Source organism: Cydia fagiglandana, chromosome 15 (assembly GCF_963556715.1).
Source record: "Cydia fagiglandana chromosome 15, ilCydFagi1.1, whole genome shotgun sequence".
Classification (NCBI taxonomy): Eukaryota; Metazoa; Arthropoda; class Insecta; order Lepidoptera; family Tortricidae; genus Cydia; species Cydia fagiglandana.
In genome coordinates this window covers 11,860,411-11,881,904 of record NC_085946.1, presented here as the reverse complement: position 1 = coordinate 11,881,904, position 21,494 = coordinate 11,860,411, and the positions used below count along the sequence as shown (strand labels likewise).

At 40.1% G+C, this 21,494-nt stretch overlaps 1 protein-coding gene across 1 annotated transcript; it reads right to left on the bottom strand.

Annotated features, from left to right (window-relative positions):
* Positions 1-423: 423 nt before the first annotated feature.
* Positions 424-21,073, bottom strand: LOC134671534 (cilia- and flagella-associated protein 61-like). Its single transcript, XM_063529393.1, has 29 exons — positions 20,872-21,073; positions 20,294-20,428; positions 19,599-19,756; positions 18,511-18,652; positions 17,817-17,952; positions 16,640-16,800; positions 16,051-16,117; positions 15,641-15,772; positions 14,954-15,129; positions 14,732-14,808; positions 14,359-14,485; positions 13,370-13,481; positions 13,106-13,176; positions 12,817-12,993; positions 11,908-12,133; positions 11,487-11,605; positions 10,901-11,029; positions 10,513-10,707; positions 9,937-10,065; positions 9,417-9,583; positions 8,865-9,019; positions 8,323-8,521; positions 7,479-7,648; positions 6,960-7,132; positions 4,940-5,111; positions 4,422-4,592; positions 3,572-3,682; positions 3,147-3,212; positions 424-642 (listed from the first exon to the last, which is right to left on the bottom strand). Exons 1-29 carry the CDS (start codon positions 21,015-21,017, stop codon positions 430-432), a joined length of 4,212 nt encoding a protein of 1,403 aa, XP_063385463.1. The 5' UTR covers positions 21,018-21,073; the 3' UTR covers positions 424-429.
* Between the last annotated feature and the right edge of the window lie 421 nt (positions 21,074-21,494).

Below are 21,494 nucleotides of genomic sequence, written 5' to 3'. Positions count from 1 at the left end.
TATTACTTGTAAAGAGTTTAAACCAAAAAGTTCACTCAATAGACATTATACCTATAGACAAACGGGTGCGGGCATTCCGTTTGGTTTTGGTGGTTTGGCTGGTTTGGTTGGAGTAGTATAACGCAGCGTACTACGTAGGCGAACAACACGCGAACGCGAAGCGAAGCAATGCGGCACGGGGTGAATCAATCCTTTGATACATATAGAAGTGTCTTACGTGGGCGATCTCGTTGCGAACGCGAACGCCTTGGGCCCACCACGCCGCGTCGCGTCGTCGCGTTCGCGATTTGTTCGCTTACGTAAGACGCAGTAATTTATCCTGAATATTTCGTTTAAAGTACCTATGTATTTGGAGTGATAACATTCTTCCAAATCAGGTTTTAAGATGAAAAGACCGTTTTTAGTCTCATACATTTATTTCCAACCAATTTATTCATCTTCAAAGAAACGTGATGTAACTTTCTTTTCCTTCTTAAAGTCGTCGAAGGCAGGGTGGTAGCCGATGTCGTGTTGGAAGTCTGGCTTCTGCCAGGGCTGGTAGTACATGGGCAGTAGCAGGTCGTTCTGAGACACCCACTCGAGGACGTACGCCGCAATGGCTTCCACGTGTGGAGACTTCTCGAACTTCGAGCGGATAGCCGACTGCAAGTTTTTAAATATTATAGGTCATTATGGGACATTTCTACACAGATTCACTAATAGGTCAGGAAATGAATGCTCAAAAAACGTTGTAGAGGGAAATGCCAGGAACACAATTTTTGACTCCGTAACTTTGTTTGGACTAGTTAGGAGGTGAACATATCAAAAGTCCCCGGCTGTAGCCCCGGTGCTGGGGGGTAGAGGGGGGTAAGAAGGTCGAATTTTTCGGTTTTTCATTGATATCTTGGAAACTTTGCGTCTTAGCGACATGACTACTAAGACAAAACGAAAGCTGGTAAAATTAGTTACAAGTTTTATCCAGTCAAGTTTTTCGATATCTTGAATAGTTTTTGAGATACCCGCTCTTGAAAGTTTATTTAGGGATTTTAATTTTATCTTGATATCTACATCAGTGAAGCTGTTAGGCCATGTTTGGTATCATTTTCGTATAAATCGGGGGTGCTGAATTCATTTATGGTATCACATTGACACTATTGCAAAGTAAAACCAAAAATATATTTTTTTAAATCCCTCTTCACACTTAAACCGCTGAACCAATTTCGTTGAAATTTGGTATAGAAATAGTTTCAGTCTCGACACAGGATATAGGATAGTTTTTATAACCAAAAGCATCTTTTGAGGGTGTGAAAAGTGGGGTGGAAGTTTGTATGGGGAGTCAATAACCGCTGAACCGGTTTAGATGAAATTTAGGATGGTATACATCTGTGATTTAGATGAAAATGATACCAAACATGACTTCAAACCTTACCTTAAGCAGTATTAACTTCAGGAATTCAGTTTCGTCGACGAAGTTGAATTCCCCCCATACTCCATTTCACAACTTTAAAGTATGATTATTGAGATAAAAAGTATCTTATGTCCTGTCTTGGGACTCGAAATAGCTGTATACCAAATTTCCATTAAATCGGTTAAGCGGTTTAAGCTTGAAGAGGAATTAAAAAAAAAAGATATTTGTTTAAAGTTTACATGTTTTTTCTTAGGAATGGTGTCAATGTGATACCAAAAATGAATTCAGCACCCCCGTTTTACACGAAAATGATACCAAACTCGGCCTAGCAGCTTCACTAATGTAGATATCAAGATAAAATTGAAAGCTCCAAATTAAACTTTCAAGTGCGGATATCTCAAAAACTATTCAAGATATCGAAAAACTTGACTGAATAAAACTTGTAACAAATTTTATCAGCTTTTGGTGTGTCTTAGTAGTCATGTCGCTAAGACGCAAAGTTTCCAAGATATAAGTGAAAAACCGAAAAATTAGACCTTCTTTCCCCCCTCTACCCCCCAGCACCGGAGCTACGGCCGGGGATTTTTGATATGTTCACCTCCTAACTAGTCCAAACAAAGTTATGGAGTCAAAAATTGTGTTCCTAGCTTTTCCCTCTATAACTTCTTATTGCTTGGCCTATAAGCCCCACGGTAAGCTCAAGAAGGCTTGTGTTGTGGGTACTCAGACAACGATATATATATATATATATATATATATATATATATATATATATATATATATAGTAATTATATAGATATCATATATTATATGATATCTATATAATTACTTAAATACATAAAAAACAATCATGACTCAGACTCAGGAACAAATATCTGCGTCATCACACAAATAAATGCCCTTACCGGGATTCGAACCAGGGACAGGGACCATCAGCAGGCGTGGCTCACTCCGCGATTTCGTCGCTTTGCTACAGGTAGCTAAAAGTACATCCGTTCGGCCCCAATTTTGGGGTTTGCCATAAGCCGCGCGTGGCGCTGTCGCCACCTAGCGGCCATATCTGTGCTGATCGTAACAGACGCGTTTTGTTAGGAAGTGAGTCTTCTGTACCTAGTACTATTATTTATTCTGTGCCATCGGCTACATAGGCAGGATTACTACCCAATAGGCCAGACCGGTCGTCAAGTTAAGAGTTATTTGTAATCAGGTGAGTAACTAAGGATTTAGTAGTAGTGCATAATTATTTTCCTTCGTATTTTAACGGAAACACACGAACGTGTATTGCTATTTCAGGCAGTCTGGGTACACAAACTACAGAGGTTGACTGAAGTAGCATGACAAATACGAACGTTTCCGGGAAAATACGACGGAAAACAATTATGCACTACATCTGTCTGTACAAATACCTATTAGGTACTAAGAAACTGCATATGTTGGTCGGGTAAACTGCCGTGTGCTTAGATGGGTCATTCTCTGAGATTATGTCTGCGGTTGAGTCTATTGCCACGACTCGTTTCGTACATTATGTATGAAAATATATGGGCCGCGGCAATTAGACTGCTGACCTTTGAGAATGACCCAGATCTAGATGTACTTACCTTAGGTGTCTCTACTGTTACTAAATAAGAACAACAAAAAAGTCATATACAATGAGCAAAATACAGTGTCATAATTATACTCGGATTGAGTAGCAAAATCTAAAACATAAGAAATCAGGCCTGACGACTATAGGTGTTCCGAAAATTATTACAACACTCACTGTCTTCTTGTACTTTTCGTTGGCCTCCGTCATTGCTTCGCTAAGGGTTTCCCCATTAGGTTTATTCTGTAAAAAAAATGACAGGTCAATACGTTCAACCTATTGATGTATAATATATCTATGGAGTTGCCTTACGGGCACGAAAAATGGTACTAGTTCAGCGGTGTTGCCCACGAATTCCAGCCAATCGTGCAGTCTAACGAAACTAGTTGCAACCAATCACACGCGTGATGCGAACTCATCAACCAATCGCGTTGTAGCTGGATCATACCGCGGTACTTGGCCCCTGTCATGCCTCATTATTATTGCCCGTAAAGCCAGTCCCTAGATATCTATGTCAATGGTTCAACCCCACAATTGCTGAAGCCAACAGCGGTAAAAACTAGATTAATTGAATTACAACAATAACTGAGTATTTTAATTACCAGAGGTAAAATTTCCTTGACTACTGCAAACAATTCTTCAATATGGTCGTGATACAAAAACATGATTCCTGGTGAAGTGAAGAAATCGTATAAATTGTCCACCTTCTTAGTCTGCAATAGAAATATTAAGAAGATTAATTTAACAATATGTAATTTCATCAGAAAGCTCTGCTTAGTACATAATTAGCTTAGTCTGCGGTAAAGCATTTTTGTTTTCTTTTCACTGTATTTGAGTTTTTACTTCTTTGAATTTATAATTTGTTAATGTGTCTTATCGTCTATTTTATCGTGTAAGCGAATTGGTAAACTACTGTAAGCTTATATGAGAGAAATAAATGGTATTGTATTAAAGAAAGGTAGAGATCCTTATGATTTTGGACGTCGGTGCGCCGTTGAGTTGTGATGTGTCTAGCTCAGTTTGTTAGAAAATTGGACCCTTTCTAAAAGGTCTAGACTCTAGAATTGAAATCTCTCTCGACGCGGTGTGAATTTGCCCATTTTTTTAAATATTCTTTATGTCTGGCTTGAATCTGGGTTACCTGAGGTAAAATATCCCACTGTCGACGCCTCGCCAATGGTTGGGACCTTTTACCTTACATTAAGGCAGCAGTGATGATCGACTATCCTACAAAATAGGTGCCAACGACTGATACGTTCAGTTCCAATCTTTGGGTAGTTTACCCTACTTAGCGCCACTTACCATTCCACTAACCCGGGGTTAACCGGTTAAACCTGGAGTTACCATGGTTACATTGGTTACCCGTACAATTTGACACCTCGTTCACGGTTTAACCGCTTAACCCCGGGTTAGTCGGATGGTGCAAGAGCTTAAAGAATAACGTTGACTTACAGTGTACTTTATATGAATATTGTTCAATACTGTTGCAGGTTTTCCAAAAAGAGCCTTGAAGTGTCCGATGTAGTATTTTGCAGGGGTCAAACACGTGATGCCGTCCACGATAAAGTTTGGGGTCATGTGCAACTTGAAGTAGCCCATTTTAAATGTCTCCATTACGAAGCCCTAAAAACAATTATGGAGTAACAAAAGTGGTATCTACGAAGAAGCTTCTTTCTCACCATATCCTTAGAAATTACTACCGGTGGCTTGTAAGTAGGTGAGGCCAAGTGAGCTCAAGCACTTGGCCCTACCCACTAAACCCACTCCAGAGTTTCACCCTCTTTGCCGTTCATGAGAGCGCACTGGGATCTAGAACATTCTACCACGGCACCCTCCGGCAGCCCAAGTTTATCGCCAGGACCCGCACAATGGAGGGGGGATCAGAAAGTCTTGATCCCTCCCCGGTGACGTGTATGGGCGGACGCACTTAACGAGCTAAGAGTCAAGGTACATCGGCTTTTTATACTTACATTAAAGTCCAAAGACTGTACATAAGGATGTGGTATCTTCATCCCCGGAGCCCGGACTTCCAGATATTGCAATCCCCCTGGCATCTTGCAGTACCGCGAGTGGGCGTTCCTGTACACCGGTAGCCTGTCGTAATCCTTCTCCGATTGGTGCTTTGGATCACGCTTCAAATTCCTACAAGGTTATTACCTATTTATTAATAGTTGACGTCTCATTCACAGTCAGTCGTAGTATGAGTTAAAGAGGCAGTAATATGACTTTTCATTTCGTTTTTGTTTTCCTGAGTCATGGGTGTTTTCTATGTATATAAGTATGTATTTATCTATATAAGTATGTATATCGTCGCCTAGCAGCCATAGTACAAGCTTTGCTTAGTTTGGGGCTAGGTTGATCTGTGTAAGATGTCCCCTAATATTTATTTATTTATTTATTTGTTTGCGTTCTACTAAAGCTACCGCCTACTGGCAGCTATTGAACACGCTGAATTGGCAACTACCAATGGGGTTGCTGGGGTTGGTGACTGCGGCAGTTGACTCGCGATCACCTGGGTCATTGGTCTCTATGGGTGTACCACAGGGGTCAATATTGGGGCCTTTCCTGTTCCTTATCTACATAAATGACTTGCCATTCCTTGTTAAGACCCACCATGATATAGTATTGTTTGCAGACGACACCTCACTTATTTTCAAAGTCAAACGACAGCAACAAGCTTACAATGATGTAAACAATGCTATTTCAAAAGTAGTAAATTGGTTCAATGTTAATAATTTAATGTTAAATGAGAAAAAAACTAAATGTATTAAGTTTGTCACTAGTAGTAACGTAAGGCATGTGCAAGCAAGTGTCATTGTGAAGGATGAGGAATTGGAATTAGTTGATAGTACAGTTTTTCTTGGTATAACTTTAGATTCTAAACTCCAGTGGGGTCCCCATATTGCTACTCTTTCGAATAGACTGAGCTCTGCAGCTTTTGCAGTGAGCAAAATCCGTCAGTTAACTGATGTGAAAACAGCTCGATTAGTATATTTTAGTTACTTCCATAGCATTATGGCATATGGTATTTTACTGTGGGGCGGTGCTTCAGAGATAAATACCATTTTTGTTCTGCAGAAGAGGGCTATTCGAGCAATATACAAAATGAACCATAGAGACTCACTTAGAGATAAATTTAAGGAAATTGACATAATGACAGTGCACTGTCAATACATTTATGAGAATATTCTGTATGTACATAAAAATATTGTAAATTTTAGGAAAAATTGTGAAATCCATAATATTAATACTAGAAATAAACATAAGTTCGCAGTGCCCTTCACTCGGCTCCATAAAATTAAAAAATCATTCATGGGTAATTGTGTAAGATTTTATAATAAACTTCCAAACCATATTACTGAATTATCTATTAATAAATTTAAGAATTATGTAAAGCGTAAACTTATTTCCAAAGCTTATTATACCACACAGGACTACATGAATGATAATACAACGTGGGATTAATTGTTATTCGAAATGATTATTTATTTATTAGGTATATTTGATTATTGATGAGGAAATGGATATTCCGATGTAATACTATCTACTTGTTTGTTACTTATGCTTTTTTTTGACATTTAGATTTTATTCTAGAAATTCTAGACTAGTATTTTTTTATACAATTTTTTTTTTAATGTTTGACGATCCTTTTGTGAAATTCTTAGTGTTAAATTTGACATGTATAATAGTCCAATTTTATTATGGAATAATATTAACATCAATAAATTGCTCTGATAATTAGATTAAGATTAATTACGATTCATAAGAGCTTGTTGCTAGGCCTACATGAATAAAGTATATTTTGATTGATTGATTGATTGATTGACTGTAAACGCGCCAATTTTGCCATAAAGTTGAAACTAATTTTCTAGAGCATGCGTTATAAGATTGTAGTTATAATATGAACTGTATTGCTGTGGCTTTAAGCACTTATTTGCATTATCATTCACATTATGCACAGAATGTGATAACTCTGCAGTGATACTTAACGATTTATAACTGTAGAAGGACTCCCCAGCATTTTCAGCACATATTCTTGCAGTACTCGGGTAAATAGTAGAATCAAAACTAACGCTCTTCACAGAGGTCTGCATCGATTTTCTACAATTAGATTTGTTTTCTGAGAACAACGGATCCAGCTGGTTTCTGATTTGTATTCCAAGCTAAAACAGACATTTTATTAACTGCAAACTGAAACTTTTGGTACTGAAAGTAGTTATCTACATCTTAGACACAGTTGCACCAACCACATAATTAACAGACTGGTTAACATCAAACAGCAGCGAAGTATGACATTTCCCATACAAAATTCTTTAACGGTGACAGACAGTTTGGTGCAACCGACCCAGTCGTTAATTTAGGGACAGACATGGAAACTACTCCATAGCATGTCCCAAGTATTTTTTTTATAACTTTCTTTTGTTTTTCTATAAAAGTTCAAAATTCGAATTAAACTTGTACTTGTACAAATACGTGGGGACTTACTACGATAGCTTAGGGCGACTGTACCTTTTCACCGACTTCATAAGAATCGTAATACTGATGGTTCCTCATCTCAGCGAAGTAGCGCGCGCTGTACCTTGTGGCCGGACCCGCGGCGTAGATCGAGTGGCTGTTGGTGCGGCACTCGTGGTCAATCAGAATACCCTCGTCATACACTAAGCTGCTCTTATGGATTGCTAGTTGAATATAAAAAAAAGATTAAAGTATCAATTAGGGCTCAGCCGCGTTTCTTTTGACATGGGAAGATGTGAGAAATCTAGAGGAGTTTTCGATTTAGACCACAAAGTAGCAAAAGCTTTTGAGCGCGCAAAGATGCATGTGTGAACCAGCCATGGGTCAGCTAGCCAGGACCCCTATTCGACAAGCGACGTTTGACGTATCGTGTTGATCTCCCGTTGATGTGGGAAAAATCATAAGTTCTCGAATACGTACAATGTCAAAATTTGACATTAACAATCCACAGTTAGGGTGACAAGCAAACCAAACCGAACCACCCTTAGTTTAGAGTTGAGTTTTGGTTGTACCAAATGATATTATCCACCGTTGATGGAATCAACACTCAGTATGCGATAAAATCAACTGTTGATTTGACGTGGATGCAAAATCTGACAGTTGTACATGTCGAATTTGGCCCCATCACTCAAGTTTTAAATTTCTCACGCCAATTTTCTCACATTTAGGCCACAAGCTAGCAAACGCGTACATTATGTGTGCCAGTAAGAAAGCTTCTACGTCATTTGTTTCTTTTAAAATGGCTTCGGACTAGGGCCGTCTATTCTCACTGTGTCATCCTGTCCTGTGTCATAATCATAATTTAAATCCAGTACCTATTAATATTTTTTTTATTTACCTTGGAAGGCATCGGCATCGATGCCTCTTGTACCATAATAAAATAGCGCAGCACACTGCAGCTCAACCATTTGGAAGTGCGATAGAAAGCTCACGTGGGTGACCATGTTACGGTCGTTGGTCTTCCAAAACTGGAAGTAGTACGAGCGCAGAACTTTTATGCCGAGCTCTTCGAAGACTTCAGAGATCGTTTGGTCAACCTAAAAGATGAGAAATAATGTATCGAAGAGAGTCTTTCTTACCAAGTTACCTTTGGATTGATGGATGCAGTTTGTTTGATGTGATTTGTAGCCACGACTGCACACTAAGTATGAATAGTTATGTTTGTTAGTAAAATATTCAATCTTCGGATACATTCCTCAAATCAACCAAGAGACGTCCACTGGACATAAGTCTCTGCTGCTGTCCTTGTCTAGAGTGTAGAGTTTTACAATCATCACGAGATCGTCTTTAACAATTTTGAAGAGGTTAAATTATTGATTTCAAATTCAATTCAACGTAAGGTTTTAGACCCATTCTGTAGAACTAAGTTTGGTGACTTACATAAACGTTATTAAATATGGGAACTCTGGTCTTCCGCGGGTTTTCGGGCGGAAATGAATCGACAAATACGATTTTTTTGCTCGGAATATTCATTTCTTTCAGCGCTGCTATGCAGCAGTATACTTCCAGAGACGATCCGTACACTATTACTTTATCTAAAAATAGACATAGGTACCAATATAAATATAAGTGAATAAGTACATAATTTATTTCGCATTGTTATTTCATGTTTTTTTATTAAACTTTTTGGGAAATAGGTAGTTATTTGTTGTACAGTCAGCATTAAACAGATAGTTACGGCCAAAATGCTCAAATATATCGTAACACACCTTTGTTACCATGGAATTTGGAGGGATGTGTTCCTATATATTTAGCCACTTTGCCCGTCACTATCTATTTGAAGTTAGCTGTACTATTGTACATCTACCATCATCTATTGTATTGTATTGTTCATGAGAAATATCTCCTTTCTAAAAAATAATAATTGGAAATTCCACAAGAAATTTTTTTGCCACTAAAAACTGATGATAAACATGTTTCAGTTAATATTACCTTTGTTATTCATATAAGTTAAGTTATGGATCTGCCGTAGCACCCTGGTCGCGTCAGAGATTGTGTTGACGATGAACACGTTGGAGGGTGTGTCGTAGCTGGTCTCGATCTGTGGCTCCCGAAGAGATGGGACATCCAGACGCGTGTACGATGGAGTCATTCCTTGTCTACATGTTGAATGATTGTGAATCAATTATTTCCATGTCAATGTACGAATCTTAGCTACGATTGCTTAGTTAACAAAATATATACAATCTAAATACTCCTATTTCACCATTCCGATTAGACGTTTAACTAATCATGTATACTGATCATCATTTCTACAGATCTGATGCCTATAAATGACCACGTCTGCAATATCAAAAATAGCCTGGCGACCTCCGCTCTCCGAAACACCCAATCAATTAAGTCCATGCCTAGTTCATCTTGCTGTGATTAACGTAACAAGTTAAGAACCTCAAGCAGAGGTTTGTTCACTATATTTAGACTTCTACAACACATAAATGAAAGAAATACTTACTGAATATCCCTTTCTCTTTCTAAAACGGCTTTCAGATAGTCCGGGTGTTGAAACTGCTGGCCAAACATCAGAAAGAGTTTGTCGTAATAATATCGATGTCCGCTTGCTACTGTTATGTATTTATCCTTCCTGTTTTGATATGAGATATAAACGATTTACTAAACTACATTGTTCACAAAACAACACAATCAATTGTCGTAACTAAAAATAAGCTAAGAGCCTTTGGATAAAACAGACAGGTAACCGACGCTCCAGCAAATACTTTTTTAACAAGCGAATATTAAAATGGTACTGTATACAGTAGGTATCCGTATAGCGTATTTATAAGAACGATAACAGCATATAGATTACAATTTCGATCGAAATTTCTATTCTCCGAAATCTGTCAAACGTTTCTCCCGATTGCATCCTCATCATCGAATACCTTTGGCGCGTATGTCTTCCCTCTTAATATCCAGCCAGCATTGGTCGGACTTTCCACTTCAACCGAGCTTCTAAACCATAGTCATATTCATATCACACCGTGCCCACATAAATAGCCTGTTTTCACAATTCTCGTACAGCCAAAACTCTTACTTGTTAATTTCCACCATAGTTCCTTGGACCACGTTAACGTAGTAAGTATAGGGCGTGCACTGAAGATAATTCTGCGTGGTAGTGCGGTGAAGCGGGAACATCATTTCCGCACAAGGATTAGAGTGACGTACGTACGGCAAGCCGTCGGTCGATACCAGCGTCACGCTCGTGAATGTCAGGTACGATGATGCATCACTGAAAAGTACCAATCATTGGCATGGATATTTATTGAAAACTCAACACTGCTGGTTGCTTGGCTGGTGGCTTAATATAAGGTTTTCTAATAGGATACTTTACCCTAGCATATAACATTCACAATCCAAGAGTACCTAAGTTAACATTTTATATTTAATCTTCAATCTAGAGTTTTAAAAATAATTAAACTTACCTAAACAAAAGTTTGTTTAGAAATCCCATAGCCGTTCTCGATGCTCCGACAACCACGATCCTTGTATCGACGTTAAGCCGGGACACAGTGGTTAATTTCTTGCTCAGAAACCACGAACTAAACGCCACGCTGAGGGAAAGAAGAACTAGGCAAGTTTTAGATCAAGAATCCCGGAACACTGATTGTGACGAAATGGGAACAGGAACGAACTTAAATTTTGAACTGGGTTGCAGGACTAGGTATAAATCAAATCCTCTCGCACTATGAAGAGGAGGCCTGCGTCCAGTAGCGAGATATATGCATTAAGATTTAAGAGCTTCCGACAATGTAAATAAAATTCGTTAATAAGGGAACTCAAGATATTTTTTACCTAAAACATAATATTTTTCATCCCGTTATATTTCATTAAAGATCGTTTAGCATTACCGGTAGCATTACCCATGTCTTGAAAAGCCTAGGATCCATAGAAACGTCTATTCGGAAAGATTGGCCTAATATTGCCACAGACCAAGACGCGTGGAAGAAAAAGAGGATGGCTTTTTCTTAGCAGTGGGACACAACAGGCTAACAAATAAAGGAAACTCACACTTCCTTGGCCATTTTTCCTATTTTCTTCAACTCTGGAACTAAGCTGAAAACGGGATCCCATTGCCTTGGTTTAAGCGGCACCATGGATAAAGCCATAGAATTAGCTTTGTGGATTACCTAAAACATATTTTTCATGCCGTTACATTTCATTAAAGATAGTTTAGCATTACCGGTAGGTGTAGGACCCAAGTCTTGAAAAATCCTAGGATCCATAGAAGCGTCTGTCTGGAAAACGGAATATCATGCAACTTGCTGACACTTAGTTGTAGTTTTATAAAGCAAGCTAAACATTATGGTGGATCTTTAGTCATATCAAAAAGTAATGAAAGAGTAGTTGTTTCTTCTATATCCACAGTACCATTTAAGCCAAAAAAAGCTGACCGAAGAGACGACCTCTCCAAGTTACGTTAAGAGCTTACCCATTTGTTCCTATACCCAGTAAACCAAATCAGCGTATCAGCCCCTGATAGCCTCATAATCTCTCTAAGGAAGAACCGATAGTGGGCTTCGAACACCGGATAGACCAAGGCAGTCTTAATGTTGGCGAAACCGATATGCACTCCCTGGCCCGAGTAATGGTATTTCGGAATACGAAAGGCATCCATGTCGTAGCGCGCTTGTAAGAATTTAATTTGCTCTGGAGGCCTGCAAATATTACATAGTTTGAACTCACTAAAGTGGCTATAACTAGAGTCAGACCAAGAATAGTCTGCAGCGGATTTGATAGCCCGACGCAGTGAAAGTGTTATTTTAAACGTCAAACTTCTATGAAATTATGACGTATAAATGACACTTGCACTGCGTGGGCTATCAAATCCGGTGCAGACTATTCTTGGTCTGACTCTACCTACTTATAAGCTTCAAGTGTGCTTTTTGTTAAACTCAATAGTGAACTATTAGGTTCTGATAATTCTGGCTTCTAGATTAGATTTGCAATAACTGTTGGTACAGAGACACATAAAACTTTGTCAGATCAGGTTCCCCTTGGATGCTACAGTACGGGCGTCGGTAGTAAAAATCCTATATAACGCTAATCTAAGCAAAAATTCGACATCGGCCCCGATTGGCTCATTTGATCCAAAGAACAAACCAAGCTCCTGAGTTAACCCCTGGATACGTAAACAAGGGGACAGTTATTTTTTTATATCCTAGATACTCACGGCAGACCTCGAAGGAGATGGCGACACGATCTTAACGTCTTTCAGAAAGATTGGCCAAATATTGCCATAGACCTCGGTCTCGTCGTCATCTCGACACGTGGAAGAAAGAGAGGGAGGCCTTTGCCCAGCAGTGGGACACAACAGGCTAATAAAAAAATAGATACTCACTCCAATATCCCGAAGCCCACAACATCAAGTCCACAAGCGAAGACGTACGCCTCATGCCGCTGCTTGCCCATGATGCTGTTTTCCACCATCCACATGGCCTCCTTACCGTCCAAACTTTGCATCAACCTGGATATCTGAGGAACATCTACCATCTCCGCTTTACGGACGGTCAATTTACTGCAAAAAAATGGCGCATTTTTATAAAGGCCGGGAAATTAAGGAATCGCCGTTAGTTTAGGATTTAATAATCCCGGCAAATAAATGATAAATGAATATATTTTATACTAACCCCAACACAGAGCTCCTGTGGGCGATGTACAGTGCATAATCACTGCAAAGTTTATCTTTACAGGGCACAAACTGAAAGTTAAGACACTGCTTAAGTAGTAACAAATATGGTCTACCGCCACCTACCAATGATCTTTTCCACAGAGATTAGAATTCAGAGCTCGATAAATTTAAATCCATTGATCGGGATCGGGATGGTTTTAAACAAATGAGATTTGATTTATTAGATGAACAAGGAAATCAGTCAAATTAACAGGCTTCTTACACAAAAATGCCTCAGCAAAAACATAGACGAACTGGTACAAGGCATTCGGAGCAAGCAGTAGTCGTAGTCTTTCATCAATTCAAACGCTGCCTGCAGCAAATAGTAGCCTTTTCTGGAATTTACAATAGCCTTATTATTCTTTGTTAGTGTAGACTGTAATGGTGGTTGGCGAAGGCCCCTACGCATACCCTGGACGGCTATGAGAACCAAGTCTATCCTAGAGGAGCTGAAAATCACCACACGACTCTCTACAATATATCAAGAACGCGCACTCAGCTTCTTTGGTCATATCATGCGGTGTAAATAGCCCGACCTAGAAAGGCAGATTATCTTGGGCCAAATAGAGGGCAAGCGAGCGCGAGGAAAAGCACCCACGAGATGGCCTGATGTTGTGAAGGGGTTGCCTATACGGTGTTTAATTGAAGCGGCATATCAAGAGCGCTCATATAGAGCCATCAACATGGGAGACACTAGCGTGACCGTCCACGGTGGAGGCATAGGTATTGTGCAGACGCAGGTGCGTGAATTTGAAGCCAGGCGACGCACAGAGCTCGACGTTAAGCGTGACGAGCTAAAGGACAGATCACCTGTGGCCACCACGTACGTAGTGGCCGCACATTTGCTGCAAAGTTTGGCTATGTCAGTCACCTGAGAGCGCACCAGCGACGCTCTTAGCTGTAGCAAAGCAGTCGCTGTAGCCGAAAACGGCTTGGAGGAGATGACGATACGTATGATCGCACACTGTAGAGACGTAGCATACATGGTCGCGATCCTAAGCAATGAGGGAATGAGGAAGAAGAAGAAGACTGTAATATAGCTACTTGTAAGCAATTGTAAGTCTGTGTCGAGTGTACCATAAATCTGACTTGCTAATTTCCCATGTCCCGTATATATTTATCTTGTGTGCTTGTTAGTAAAGAGGAATATATAATGAATAATGATTTTTGTGTCTTGGAAAATATGATTTGGATTGAGACCACCTGTCTGACCTTTCGTCAATATCATCACGCAAAGCATACAGCTCAATGCTAAACGCGTTGGGCTCTCCGTGATACTCCGAATCGTCCATTTCGGCATTATTGGCCTGCATGGCCTTTAACAACAATTTTCTTTGTTCTGGAAAACAAAACTGATGTAAGTAGGTACTAAGAACCAGAGGCCTTACCGCGAACCACGTTCGACGTGTTGCCTCCCTGTCACACTTACGTACGAATTTACAAGTGCCACAGAGAGGCAGCACGGTTAACGTGGTTCGCGGAAGGCCCTCAGATATGCGTAAAGTACCTACCTTCATATTAAGCTAGAATTCATTTCTAATAGTAATTGTTGGCGATTCGAAGAAGTTTTAAAGTAAGTACTTACTTTTTAACCTTTTCGAGCTGATTACTGTCGATCGTTTACTTGTTTTGTATCGTTTGATTTGCGCGCGAGAGTCCTGCCTGAAAGTGAGTACGTTCAGCAGTAGAAAAAATGGATGCAGATTGTATTATTTACATGTAATTCTTAAGGCGCGTACAGATTAACCGTAAAAATAAAAGTTACGGCTATAAATTATACACGAAGAATATAACAAATAGTACGCACTCTTCCAGCCACAGAGAAGACGAAAACTTGCGCAGCGGAAGCGGAACTTCCGGCACCGCTAGCAGGCTGGAGTCAATGTTGACTATGTCATAGTCGAATGGGTCCTCTTCTAATATTACGCTGGGGTGGTGAGACGTGTTCGTGGCCATAGAAGGTGATGGAGATGGAATGTACACCTAAAATTAGACATCACAATGAAAGCAAGACATTTGCACCATAAGAGAGTATCGAGTCTGTAAAGGTACTTCTGGAACGTACAGCCAGTGGCGGATTTGCCCTAAGGCACAGTAGGCCCGGGCCTAGGGCGGCAAGATATTTAGGGGCGGCAGTGACAAAAAATTCGCTGATGGACCACAAGAAATAACTCAAAATGTAGTCAATATTATGGGTGCCTTGAAAGGGGCGGCTACAGGGTCTGGGGCCTAGGGCGGCAAAGACTGCAAATCCGCCACTGCGTACAGCACAGCCGGGCTAGCATATTATTGGCGGGACAGTACCTGGCGGCGGGATACGATAGACTACCCGTCCCTCTTTTCTTAACATAGTTAGAAAAAGACAGGTCGGGTAGTCTGTCTCGCCGCGAGATACTGTCGCGCCAATCAGTGCAGGCCTACAGGAACGGATACAGGAGGCGATAATTATTAGTTGGAATAGGACATAATTGAATTTATTTAATAATATAATTACCTTATCGCTGTAATCATCAGAATGTTTGTTGAAGAACAACTGATCCATGCTGTGCCTCATTGCTGCGTTCTTCTTAAAGAAAACATGGCTTGAAGTTTTTCGTGGTCTGGCTTTTGAAGTTTTGCGTGAAATCTACAAAACAGAGGGTTACTGTTAAAAATCGGACAAGTGCGAGTCGGACTCGCCCACCGAGGGTTCCGTGCTTTTTGGTATTCGTTGCTATAGCGGCAACAGGAGTACATCATTTGTGCAAATTTCAACTGCGTCTAGCTATCACGGTTCATGAGATACAGCCTGGTAACAGACAGAGAGATGGATAGTGGAGTCTTAGTAATAGGGTTCCGTTTTTACCCTTTGGGTAAAAACGAAGGTTTGTGGTTCAGCATATTCTGTTTTCCTCAACATCTTACCTTATTTATGGCAATCAAGTCAGCGACACTATCGAAAGGATTACGTTTTCCAAGCAATATAGGTTCTCTGTGGATAATATAAGATAATTACGAATCTAAACATTTATTCATGAAAACAAAAAAGAAAAAAAAACTAAACGTTAAAATTAAAACTAAAATATAACAAATCTTAAACTAAACTTATAAGTAAAAAATGCTCCCCAGGTCAGCTTCATGTTTTATGGTGCCCAGAAGGCCCTCAGCGTTACTTTTTTGGACGGCCAGGCTTATCCTTTAGCCGAAATAGCTGTCAGCCCTTCGGTCACTTGAGGTGTACGTCAATGAGGTGCTGGGACATTTTCTTAAAGAAGGTTTTCGCGCTAGGCCCCTACGGTCCCAGATATGAGTTGAAATCAGAATTAATACAATTACAATAGTGTTATGGTGTTATCTGTGTGTTATTTACTAACGCCAAAATGATGAATATAATAAATTGTGGCTAATGCTTTCCATGTGCAACTACCTCAACATCTAACTTTTGTTCTACGATAAGCTGTGTTTTAGACAAGTTAAATATGGTTAGGTAAGTGCAAATGCCTCTACAACAAACCCGAATGCGAAAAACGAAGAATTGGCTTTCCACAGCTTTTCTTTCTCTTGCCCTGTCGCCTTCCTCAGGCCGAAATATGGAGCAAGATCATACGTCTTCGACAGAGTTTGGTAGTCGATTTGGGCGTTGAGACACATCACTCCGACAGCCTCGTCGTCTTGCTAAAAATGCAATTGCCTTTTGAAGGATTTTTATGGCAGGACCTCGGTAACTGGCTTTCGTCAATACAATCCGAATCGACTCGCACAACTATTATATTCTGCGGACCCTGGCAGCTACCTGCACTGACTTCTTCTTCTTCCTTGCGTTATCTCGGCATTTTGCCACGGCTCATGGGAGCCTGGGGTCCGCTTGACAACTAATCCCATGATTTGACGTAGGCACTAGTTTTTACGAAAGCGACTGCCATCTGACCTTCTAACCCAGAGAGTAAACTAGGCCTTATTGGGATTAGTCCGGTTTCCTCGCGATGTTTTCCCTCACCGAAAAGCGACTGGTAAATATCCAATGATATTTCGTACATAAGATCCGAAAAACTCATTGGTACGAGCCGGGGTTTGAACACGCGACCTCCAGATTGCAAGTCGCACGCTCTTACCGCTAGACCACCAGCGTTGACTTCATTGACTAAAATGAGATATTCATCAGCGCCTTACTTTTAGTTAGGGAGGGGGCTGTATAAAATCAGCTTTAAAATCCCTCTTAGGTGCTTTTTGGGCCATCCACACCACAGTCATTCGTCAACTAGGATGCAAGGAAGAGCCATCCTGGCACGCCAGAATCTGAGTCCCACGTGGTTTCGCTCTCCTGAGCACCTACTCTAATACTCAGACTTAATAGGGCTAATGTTGCCAGAGTGAGGTCATTTCTCAGGTATAGTCGCGGAAGTCTAGAACGCAAAATGACTATAGTGTAATGTTTTGCCGTTTATCGCTTTTAGTCTACATCGCAAACGGTCTAGAACGCAAAATGACCACTTTTTTATATCACACAGGTAGGTTAGGTTCGTTAGTCATCTTCAAATGGCCGAAGGCCAAACCGCATAGAATAGGAACCCTGCGGCAGCGGGGTTCCATCGACATCGCTAACGTAAAGATAAAACGACGGAAAATGATGTAGGCATTTTGCGTTTTGGACCGTCCGCGAATAACCCCTGGGCCAAACTACGCACAGATACCTGTGCTACGACAATTTTCCTTGGGCTCTCTGGATGGCGACCGATGATCTCGCTCACGTAGAAGTCTCCGTATAGCTTCTTCATGCTTGGATGCAGTTTGTCCAGGATCGCCACTATATCGTCGTTATCTTCTTCACTGATTCAATTTAAAATATTTATAAGTTTTTAAAGTGTCTGACAGAGTTTGAAATCCTCTCCTGCTTGAGAGGAAGCCTGTGCCTAGAGAACAGTGGGACGTGTATAGGCTTTTTTTTTATCTGTATAACAGGATTATCTGCTTTGAAATTGAGGAGGAGTACGTGAAAGTTCCAATATAAGATAGGCATTTTGCCAGGCCAATTATTGGCTTGGGAAAAAGTAGCAAATCTATGATCTCGCACAATAATTTTGCGAGTTCATATATTTGCTACTTAACGCAAGTACATATTTATGAATTCGCATTTAATGTGTAAATCGGGCCTTACGTAAGCTAAAAAAAACACGCGAAAAAACAAAAGAAGTCTGTTAAGTAAGCCACACTTCGATACCTAAACCAAACCATCCCGATGGTATTTTTGCCTGTATCAAAATTTAGGCACTATTTCGCAAATTTTTGCGAGATGAATAGATAAATTAGAACCTTAAACCCGTATAAATACGACTCACTTTCGAGTATACTTATTTCATAAGTTATGTTATGGTAGATATAACGTACACAGCAGCACGAACGGCGAGGTCCGGATAGAAGTCATCGCGAGACGCCAAGTACATGTAGAGCCCCGCGTCATCGTCTTCTCGCTTCGCGGGTATCCTGTTTACTACATGCTTGCGGAATGGTTTGTATCTCGAAAACATCTCTGAAAAAATTATTACTTTTTTAAAAAGTGCCTGCGCCCGTCTCGGGATTACATTGGCACTAGCAGCCTCCTACAGAGTCTCCTAAGACCCAGACATAGAAATATGAGAAACCCAAAATTTGCCACTGAAATTCGCCCTATAGTGCAGGGAGTTGATTTTTATTTGTTTGAAAACAAATGCAACTCTGTTCCAATTGAAATAAAGAAGTACTATAGGTAGGAACTTGGTTAGGATATCTACACCCAGAAAAGCGCTAAAATGACGAGGAGGAGGATACGGAAAGGCTTTGGGTACCATACATATGATACAACAATATATTCTCTAGCTAGCCATCTTTGTCATTGGAAAAAGGCGCAAAATTCGAATTTCGTATGGGACGTCAACCTTCGCAACTACATTTTTCAAAATTTTCACCTGACAAAAAAGCCACCTTTGGCTTGCCAGAGTATATAACTAAACTGAGATGAGGTAAGAACATAGTTTATTTTACTCGGGACATAACGAATACTATGGTCTATTCTATGACGTCTCCATAAAGATCCGAGTCCTTTTTGCCCCGGTGTTCACCTTTTCCGATCTCTCCTTATAAAACGTAACTTAAGAGCTAACGTTCGACAATCCTATCAAACATATCAAGCGCCATCTGGTTCATTTGTTATCATACATAATACGGTTGTTATACCTACCATACCATATTAGGCTAGGTGGAACCTTCGTATAAGCGTTTCGAGGATTTGTAGGGGGAAACTCTTTTTCGTCCCATGTCACACTTCCTCAACTCGAAAATGCATGGAATTAGTGCTAGAACTAGACTTTAAAGCTCTGGTTTCCTAGGATAGCGGCCGTCTCCATACAAAATACCTACTACTTCATCCATATTTAGCCGTATCATTCTGTATGGAGACGGCCGCTATCCTATAGGAAAACAGAGCTTAAGGTACATACCAAACGTGCAAGTCGGTGGCGGGATAAGCACAATATGCTGCAGGTATTCGTCATTACTGAACACAGACGCGAAAGCTTCGTCCGGGAAGAAATCGTTGGCAAATTCAGCGCAACACATCATGTGTATGAATAAAGTGTTGTGCGGGAGCAAATTACGCCTGCAAAGAATTCATGGCAATTTTATAGCTTAGTAAGCCCCACTTGCAACATCCCACTAACCCGGGGTTAACCGGTTAAACCGTTAACCCAGTGTCAAATTTTACTGATAACCTTGGTAACTCCAGGTTTAACCAGAATGGTGCAAGTGCCATGTATAATAGTAATTTTAACTTTAATAGGAGTATAACAAACCAGTTTTCCGATAATTTTTACTACAAGGAAAAGCGCATTTTGGCTTGAATAATACAAATTAATAGTTAAAACTGTACTACTAGTCTGCGGTCCTTATCCCTAGAAAAAAATTGCTAGCGCGATTCAGGATTTCAACTACACGAAATAGTGCCATCTAGCGTAAAAAGTTATAACTTAACAAAAACGGCATGGACTTTTACTACACAGAACAGCGCCACCTAGCGTGCGAGTCGTAAACAATTTTTTCCCGCCAGATATCAACTTCTTCCCGCCGTGTACGGAAATATTTGTTAAAGCGCTACCTTTTGCCTGCGAATATCAGTATGAATATTATATGTGCTCACTGAAACATGTTCTTCAGCCAGTATTCCCAGTCGGCGGCCGGCACGCCCGGCACGCTGGGGTGGTCGTGGAGCGCCATGAACCCGATCACTTTCATCTGGTCATTTATTAGGCATATGGCGAGGGTTGCCAGCTCGCTGAAAACAGTAATTGAGCTAAGCATGCAAACAATATTTCTGTGATATTTATAGAAAGAAGTGAGAAAGAATGAACGAAGTTGTTCCACTCTTCTTCCATTTTTGTCATTGTTACTAGCTCTGATCGCGACATCGTTTGCGTGGAAATATTCACGCCAAATTTCATCTAAATCGGTTAAGAGATTACAATGTAAAGTGGTAATAGAGTTACTTTCGTTTTTATAGTATTAGTAGGGATATAGAAACTATTCAGATTTACACCTACATACAATCTTTTTATAGTTATCATTGACACTATTTAGCGGGCATGTTGTCATTGTAATGGGGACTTTATTTTTGTTACGGTAGAAAATACTCGGATTCAAATTATCTGTAAATCTGTAAGAGGTCAAGTAAATTGGGGAAATCCTACGATAAAATTACGTGTTTTGCACGCTACTTACATGAGCGCACCAATATCCACCTCTCCGAATATAGCATTGGTATGTTCCTTATCCATGAACAAATCAATCTCATGTTTATCCAAATCTATAGCCCTTCTGAACTTTCTACCACCAGGTTCCACGTTGAAATCAAAGAAAATCGACATGTTTACCCCTACCCAGTGACAACTGAACTAGCGGGCTATGGACATCAAATAAAACACTTGTTTATTTAAACTAAGACAATATATTACAAATTTAAAGCTACACAAGGCCCGGATAGTCTGCCGGAATCCTTTGACACAGCTAATGGCTTTCGGCAGATATATTGCATCGGCCTTGACAACAACCTTTAAAACGTATGTCCTGTACACATCGAATACTGAATAATATTAAGTACGCTACAACCATAATTATGAAGAAGCAACACCTTAACTAAAAGCTGCTCTTACTGTAACGAGACATCAAATCATCGATCAATTCCAGTTGATCGCAACTGATCATAATGGCATAAAAATATTGAAATAATTGAACATGATATCCACGCATAATAATTAATCTATAATCCGAAATACAAACAATTCAAAGTCAAAAGTAAAACGACACAAAATTAAACATTATAACTAACTTAAGTGGACTCGTAA